General features: G+C 43.0%; 1 protein-coding gene across 1 annotated transcript in view; it reads right to left on the bottom strand.

The window, feature by feature from the left end:
- LOC149326894 (uncharacterized) overlaps positions 1-8,218 on the bottom strand; it is a 103,591-nt gene extending 95,373 nt beyond the window's left edge. Inside the window, exon 1 of the mRNA XM_089564718.1 lies at positions 8,120-8,218. Within this exon, the coding sequence (XP_089420844.1) occupies positions 8,120-8,218 (99 nt within the window). The remainder of the gene's footprint in view (positions 1-8,119) is intronic.
- Positions 8,219-8,810: the final 592 nt, after the last annotated feature.

Below are 8,810 nucleotides of genomic sequence, written 5' to 3' on the forward strand. Positions count from 1 at the left end.
CGCTTTGGGACGTTAAACCCCATAAACCAACCAACCAACCTTTTAAGCAAGGCTCCTTCTTATAACTTTCTCCCCCTTTTTCATTATGTCCAATGGCAAACACCTCAAATAAAAAAAAATATTGTTCGAGCCTTAATCTGAGTTTGCATAGTAGTCCAGGAGTTTTACAAGCTTATGCCAAGGCTGTGACATGCTGCAAGTTGCGCGTCCGCGCCGTGAATGCCGCCTATGTCTAAACGATTGCAATTATCCTGGTATCGGCGGTAAACGCAGCTGAGGTTAAGCCTAATAAAAGTAAAGTTGCTCCAGCACGGTAGATTACAAGAAACATGCTTATGAACTAAATTATAACCAGCTATGAATGCTAAAAATAATAAGATATCAAAGAAATGATTTTCGAAGATGACACAACGAATCCGCGAAGACAGCGTCGCCGCAAGCAGCTGAGACGAGCGATACGACCGCTCGAGCCAAAGTAGGAGAAATTAAACTTGACGCGTTCGACGCTGTCGACGCGGCGTACACACAGGAGCAGCGCAATGCGGTGCAGCACATCCGGCAGGAGTGGGCAACGATTCTTCACTGTTCCTGCCCACCACCGGTGTGTGTGAATTCACTGCCTGTGATATCCCCGTTTGCGGCAAAAACTCACAAAACCGTTAGCCTCCTTCGTGCCTATGTTTTGGCTGCCGTTGGCCATTGCGATTTGAAATTGCCGATGGAATACAACAAAGTTTCGCTTGTGCGCTTTGCTTGAATGGCTTTGCTTTTGGGAGATGCGTTAGATAAGCGTATTGAGTCTCACTAAAGCAAAATTAAGGGGCCGTGTTGCGTGTTGACGCGGCATCGCATTTCTTAACCCTGGGACCCTTGGCTGCTTTGATTTGCGTACTTACAGTTCTGTGTATATGCCTCACTGCCTGCTTTAATATTGTCCCTCACTGCCTTTAAAGAGCTAATACCTTCTGAGTTTCGTGCCCTTCGAACCCATTTTGTATATGGCTATTCCAACTTGCGCACCCTATAACGTCGCCAGTGGAGAGGAACAATATTAACGTTCAGTTTGGTTTAGTTGTTGTGGAATTTGATGCTTCCATATATATTAAGTTCGTGTTGCTCGTTCGTGCTCGCACCCAACATTATTGCACAGGTCTCACTATCACCACTAGGTTGGGGCAGCGCCCTGGAAGTCGAAAGCGCGCTATGAGCTGCATACAGAAAGTCCGTCGGAGTTGCTTTTAAGATGCACAGACAGCTTTTATTGGAGATATCCGTGCTCAACTCCTCAGTGTGCTACGCGGAAGCGTTGCTCGGAACTATTCTGTACCGAAGTGCGGCCATTACAGCCAACGCTTTCACATGATAGAACGTGCCGCCCGCTCAAAGCATCGTAAATTTCCCTCTACCCTCCACCCCAGCTGTCCCTCGACCCAGCGCGCACAATCGACCATATACTGGAGGGCACCATACTCTATAAAGTATTCCTCTCTCGTGACGTATCTCTTATCTCGTGCCTTGCTGTCAGGCCTGCTTTCGTTAAGCTCCAAGAAACAGTTCCGTCCTAGTTCTCTGCGCTCGCGCCGACTAAGGAAAGCGGAGGCCGAGTGCGATTTTTAGATCTTTATGGGAGAGGCAGGCAATTTTGCGGGGGGAGGGGGGGGGGGGGCATTTTTTTACTTCTTCTGTACCGACCTTCGTCCCTTCCCCTTTTATTTTTTTTTACACACACACTGCAAAGCCAGTTTAAAAAATTACACCTGAGCAATAAAACCCCTTGTCTCAGGCCTCCAACAGTGTATTTATTCTTTTTCAACAGGTGCTAGCCCAAGCACACCCATGATAGTGCCCACAGCAGTACCATGGGACTCACGCTATGCAGGTAAGCGCACCCTGAAAACATGAAAATGCATTGCAAAACGGTCATCTTCCATAAGCCCAAAAACTATTGACCAGTAACCTTGATATTTTCGTGATGGATACCGGCAGGCCTGTAACAGTGCATAAGTTTTACTTTAATGCAAAAAATTATTCCTTGATTCTGCAATTTATGGTTTATGGTCCATAACGGTTTAACGTCCCAAAGCGACTCAGGCTATGAGAGACACCGTAGTGAAGGGCTCCGAAACTTTGGACCACCTGGGGTTCTTTAACGTGCACTGACATCGCACAGTACACGGGCCTCTATAATTTCGCCTTCATCGAAATTCGGCCGCCGCGGCCGGGATCGATTCTCCAATTTGCTTAACTCATGCATTTCATGAAAATGGTGCATTGTTAAAACACAGCTATGTAAATACTTAGGCTGTTTCTTGTTCTCAGAACAAAATATTTAGTAATAGGCGTGCTTTTAGCCGCATTGTTCACAAAGGCCTTAATTTGCTGACAATGCAACGCATATCGAGCACTGGCGGTGCCAGTGGTGTCACAGGCACGTTTACATCCTTGTGACTCGTCTGAACTGTGTGGCATATCAGGTGAGAGGAATGCGCTAGGACAGCATAGGTATCGCTTTAATCTGCCAGACGAGGGTAGATCAAGGCGGGCAAGTCAAGTTCAGCAGTCCATGAAAACATGTTATGCGTAGGCGGTAGAATTGTTGGGAGGCGTCCCCTCTCCCCTGCACTTGTTACAACAGTTCATCAACGACTTCCTCGACGAACGTCGAGGAAGTCGTTGTTCATAAAAAGGACAACAAGAATGACATGAACAACTATCGGCCTATCTCTATCTTACCTATTTTATCTAAAGCTTTCGAGAAAGTGATATTGTGCCGCTTTAGCAAATTTGAAGAAAAACATAAGATAATAACTAACTCTCAGCATGGCTTTCGGCGAGGTCTAAGTACAGAATTTGTTCTTCTGACACTAAATGAACATATTTTAAGACATTTCGAGCAAGGTAATTTTATACTTGGAATATTTTTAGACTTTTCCAAAGCGTTAGACCTCATAAATCATGAAATATTAATTCTGAAATGTCAGCGGTATGGTTTTCGTGGCAAAGCCATACGTTTAATACGATCATACTTGGAACATCGGAAACAAATAGTTAAAATAGCTGACTCGGTCTCTGAACAACTAGAGGTGCGTAGTTGTGTACCGCAGGGCAATATTTTGGGTCCATTCGCGTTGCAACTCATATTGAGCGCGATAGTACATAAATGATATTACTAATATTCCCCCCCTCCTGCAAAATTTATTATATATGCCGACGACATGAGCATTTTTTTTTGCAGGAAAAGATGTTGAAGAATTGTGTGACTCCGCACAATCTACACTACATGCTTTAGAGGAATGGACTCAGAAAAACTGCCTGACGATCAATGTCTCCAAAACTAAATGCATTTTGTTCAGGTCTAAAGGGAGAAATATAACAGTAAACAGAAATATAGCCTTATACTCTATTCCGATTGAAATTGTTCCTACATTTAAAACCTTAGGAGTTATTTTTCATGAAACTTTATCCTGGGATTATCACATCAACCATCTAGCAGCAAAACTCTCTCAAGTTATAGGCCTCATATATCGCAATCGAAATGTTCTACCCGAAAGGTTATGCTGGCCATTTATAACACCCTGTTCTCCTCAAGGTTAAACTACTGTCAGCTAGTCTGGGCATCTACAACAAAGGAAAATGTACAAAAGCTTCATATACTGCAGAAAAGGTTTCTTCGTACAGTAGAAAATGTACATAGTCGCTTTCACACTCATGAAATATTTTTAAAATACAATGTGATGCCTATTATGACAATGTATGACTACCGACTGAGTAAGCTTTATAATCAGGAAGTAAAGAATGGTGGTACATTCTTAAAACAGTTAGCGAATCTACAAAACAACACCCCGAGTCATGCCACCCGTTACAGCGAATACTGGATAGTAAAAACATACCGCACAACATATGGTCATCAAACATGGCAAAATCAGTTGCCGAGGATATTGAATAAATTGAATAAAGAAAATGTACAATTACAAATATATCCATTTAAAAAATCAGAAAATACTACATGTCCAAATGATCATGCCTGATTGTCCCTGACAATCCGCAATTACACTTCTTTTTTGGTTTCTTAATACTTGAGTTTGTTTCTACACCCATGTCCTTTTCAGCTGAATAATTTCTCCTTACACTAAGTGGCCATGTTTACCTACCGGATTTTTATTTTTATTGTATTGTATCCATGCTATTTCCTCCTGTCGAGTGAACTGTAATCTTGACTATCTTTTCTTGCCTTACTAGACTACAACTGCCTGTGTATTTTGTTCTTATGAGTTCATAGAATTGATCTGTCATTGTTTCATGCCTTAGGCCACGGTAATTTTATGTTCTATCCATCATGTTGTATGTTCTATTCTATGTTCTTTCTATTAATTTCTGCCGTATATCACAAAATTTTATGTTGTGTTCTGTGTCGAAAATGGAATTTATTTATCAGGCTGTACTGTGAGCTGAACTGTGTATAGCATATTTTTTTGCATAGAAGCACTGACACTGTACTGCTGCCAAGTGCATGGGGGCCTGCGGCTCTGTCAATCTGTCGTTTGTGAAAGCTTTTACTGCCGGCCTCCAGTGTCGACCGTGTACCCTACGACACAAATAAAGAGATTATTATTATTATTATTATTATTATTATTATTATTATTATTATTATTATTATTATTATTATTATTATTATTATTATTATTATTATGACTTATCCGAAGTAATTTCCAAAGGTCTAATATTTCAATACGCCGACGACACTGTTCTGCTTTCCAAACACTTTTCTTACAACACGGCCATTACTAATCTCCAGAATAACATACACAAAACAATAACTTGGTTCACTAATAACTGTTTGGAAGTTAACCCGGTAAAAACAAAACTCGTTTGCTTCAGATCCCCATTAAAACTACCAGCTATAGATGCGCCGGTTTTTCTACATATTCACAACTGTTTTCCCTGTCGGTGCGTGCCGCTCACCTATGTGAATTCGGTAAAATACTTGGGAGTTTTCTTCGACAGTGATATGTCTTGGCACAGCCAGCTATCACACGTCTGCGATAAGCTAAGGAGCGCAGCCTGGTTGTTTTTCCATATAAAATCAATTGTTCCTTTTCACATCAAAAAAATATTGCGCATGCTCTGGTGTACAGCATTCTCCAATATGGAATTACTGTTTTTACTTTCTCAGCCAGATGGCAAAACAGAGTTGACACATTATTAAGAAACATACTGACAAATATAGCATATAACGCCCCCTTTTCTGTATCCGATAACATTTTCACAGCCCTTGGTCTTCCATGCTTTCGAACGCTCTTTCTACAGACTGTAGTGGTACGGCATTTCTGGGACAGCAATTTCAAAGTGCATCATGTAGCTTCCCGAAGCCTACGTAGTACCATTCGTTTTAAGGTACCGCGCTCCTCAACAAGGTATGGGGAAGCCAGGCGCTGTGTTTATGTTCCCCAAATTTTTAATGATTTTCCAGACGAGGTGCTTTCCGCAACATCAAAAAAAGCATTAAAAATCATGCTTCAGTCATTGTAACACGGTTCTTATTTTTCTAAATTTTCATGATCAGGCACGAAGTGTTAAATTACTATTGTGTTAACGTTGGCTCTTGCAGTTTATTTTTATCTCTTGTTGATTTCACTTACCTGAACTGTTACGCCTTTATCACTACTCATTTCGTGTTATTGTTTTGATATGTTGTGTTAATATTATGCTCATATTTCATGTCTGTATTGCACGTCCGCCTGCCGACTTTGCCGGGCCTAGTCCCTCAAGCCACTAGAGGCTTTGACAGGCCCGTTTCTTTATTCTGTATTTACTATGGGCAATAAAAGATATTATTATTATTATTATTATTATTATTATTATTATTATTATTATTATTATTATTATTATTATTATTATTATTATTATTATTATTAATACGCGGAACGCAGGAGCAGGAGCCTCGGAGCTGCGCCCTTGGACGCATACCACTTCTACGATGTGAAGCCACGACGTCCGTGTGTCCCGTACCATGCTCGCTCAGCTGACCTTTAAGTTTGCAGGGTATTTACGTTGTGTTTGAAGCTGTCATCAGCGTCACCATGACTCGTTGTGGCTGATGCAGGACGTCCTGTAATACCGAAAGTGGTACGTGGAACGTGATGGTCGGTTAGAGCGGCAGCTTTGTGAGAGCCCTCTTTCGCTACCTATGGCATCCCCGCGTCCAGAGCCCTTGTTAAGCTATTCAGCAGACAAAGATAGGGATACGAGGGGATTGTTACGGCGTACAATTGAAGGAAGCCGACAGTCTCCGAAACTGAGCATAGCATAGCAGAATGTTTCTTTTATTTTGTGTGATGATTTGTGGGGAATTAGTAGCGTAGTATTGTACAAGCTCCAAATAGCTTAATAGCTTATCGCACTGGTCCACACAGTGTCTCTGGTTTGTTTTTCCTGAAACCAGCGATAGCATAAGAGGATTCTTGAGCAGCTGTCACCCTCACCATAAGAGAACGTTCTTTCTGATCTTTGCGGCACCACACGACGTTCTCACGGATAAGGATTATACTCGAAAGTACAGTTTGGATAATCACCAGCCGGCAGTATGTAACATACGGAACTTCTAGCTTCGCGTACCACTGGCGGTATGTGATTTCTTTTTCTACTACATTATATTCAATTATTATTCAGGCAAAATATTGGCGGGGCTTAGCTTTGGTTAAGCCTGGTAGTTTGCGAAAGCGTGCGCAGCGCCTCTAACGGAAGGAACGTGGCGCGCCGCGTCTAAAGAAGGAACGCAGTGCGCCGCGTCTACTGCCTACAGGACGAATCGGGTTCGGTAGCCTATGTTTCGCCTCGTTTATGGCGTCACACCACCTGTTAGACCACAGCGCACCTAGTGGGAGAAGCGCGAAACGCCCGGCGTGGCTACGAGCCACGCTACGCTGAAGAGGCGAGTTGATAGCCCATCTTTCGCCTCGCTTGTGACGTCACACCACCTGTTAAACCACAGCGCATCTAGTGGGAGAAGCGCGAAACGCCCGGCGTGGCTACGAGCCACGCTACGCTGAAGAGGCGAGTTGATAGCCCATCTTTCGCCTCGCTTGTGACGTCACACCACCTGTTAAACCACAGCACACCTAGTGGGAGAAGCGCGAAACGCCCGGCGTGGCTCCGAGTCACGCTACGCTGAAGAGCCGACTTGGTAGCCCAGCTCTCGCGCTGGTATGATGCCAGTAGTCACGTGGTGTTAAGCGTAACAACCGGACTACGCTACGCTGAAGGCTTGAAACTTGCGTAGTATTGTTTTTGCAATAAAATGATTACTGTACTGCTTCTGCATTGAGTAGCGCTGCATCAAAACCTACCTTGGAAATAAAATTTAAGGGACCAGTAATGACGAAATAGTATCTTGTTAGCTCAATGAACACCTAAACCGAGTATATGAGAAAAAGATAATATAATCTTTCCGCTGTTCCTATTGTAGCTTTGTTTTAAATGAATAGCCTCGTATCTATTTTCAATTTTAGTTTACAAGTTAGTTTTAGTTTAGAAGTGAGCCCGGTTCCTAGACCAGAGGCTGAAGAAAAGGGGAGCATAGAAGTTCACGAGAGCTACTACTTACCCATTGTTGACGAGTGTGTTGTGGCACAATATGTAACCGCTTTAAGCATGCTTTCATTGATTATGTAGGGGTCAAGCACTTCTCAGAAACTAAATTTTTTTTCGCAAGGGCCTTTACATTTTGTGTTATATAAATCATTGCTTTTTAATTATTATTCTTAATTAGCTCGCGAGCAGAAGAACGTGGGGAGTTAACAATATTCGATGCTTCGCAGCTGTTCACGCGCTGAGTTGGTCTTGCCAGCAGCGCGTTCCTAAATTTATGTTTGGTAACGCGTTTGAGAAAAACCGACGGGGAAATAATAGGACTTGACTTAGTTGCTAGACTAAAGTATTTTTTATTTGTGCCTAACCACGTTTTTTTATATACGTGATCAGTGACACGTACGTTTTCATAGCTGGGCGTCGCGGCTCGAAAATAAATTATTCAAAGGCGGCACCGCATAGAAAAGTGTGTACAATTTGATAACCTGTTTGCGTCTGGTACAAAGGGAGTGGAATTAAAAAAAACGCTTACCTCTATCGTGTAATGAATGCCAACATTTTTCAGTACATCTCGACGAAGAGCAAGCATAGCCGTCGGCCAGTTCGGGTACCACGGGAAGCTGTTCGCCATTTCTTCTCTCGTGCACTGAGCGGCAGCGGTTGTTGGACCTAGGAAACACCGGTTACTTGAAGCACCCCTGCTGGCTGGAACCTCGCTGTGGTCGCGGAGTGCGGCTACTGGTGTCTGCGGAAACAAGCGCAATGGGCAAACTGCGCATTTGGAGAATGAGTATTTCCTCCTTAACGATTGGCCCGTTCTCGCATTCTGGCACGCCCCGCTCCGCTTCTCTCCAGGATTGGTTGAAGTGCAATACGATTCCGCCCTCACACTGCCCAGCGCCACCTGGAGGAAAATTTCTTGCTCCCATGACATTGAAGAACGGCCACAGAACGGCCATAACCTTCATGGCAGCAAAGTCGGAAACAAAAGGCCCCTTAGAGGCTTTGGTTATGCGCGCTTTTTCTTTGAGTAAAAGTCTAGGCAGTTTTGATCAAAAATTTATCTTTCTTCCATGTAATGCGTGCAGACAGGTATTACATTTATTTGAAGCAAATTTATAAACCTGCGCAGGTGCTTAGTAAAGTTATTAATTCGCAAAGTTCGGAATTTTTAATCAGCAAATTATGTCCTGGAAATAGACAGGAAGGAATTATACCGTCAA

This window comes from Amblyomma mixtum, chromosome 10, assembly GCF_055824585.1.
Source record: "Amblyomma mixtum isolate Tamu chromosome 10, ASM5582458v1, whole genome shotgun sequence".
Classification (NCBI taxonomy): domain Eukaryota; kingdom Metazoa; phylum Arthropoda; class Arachnida; order Ixodida; family Ixodidae; genus Amblyomma; species Amblyomma mixtum.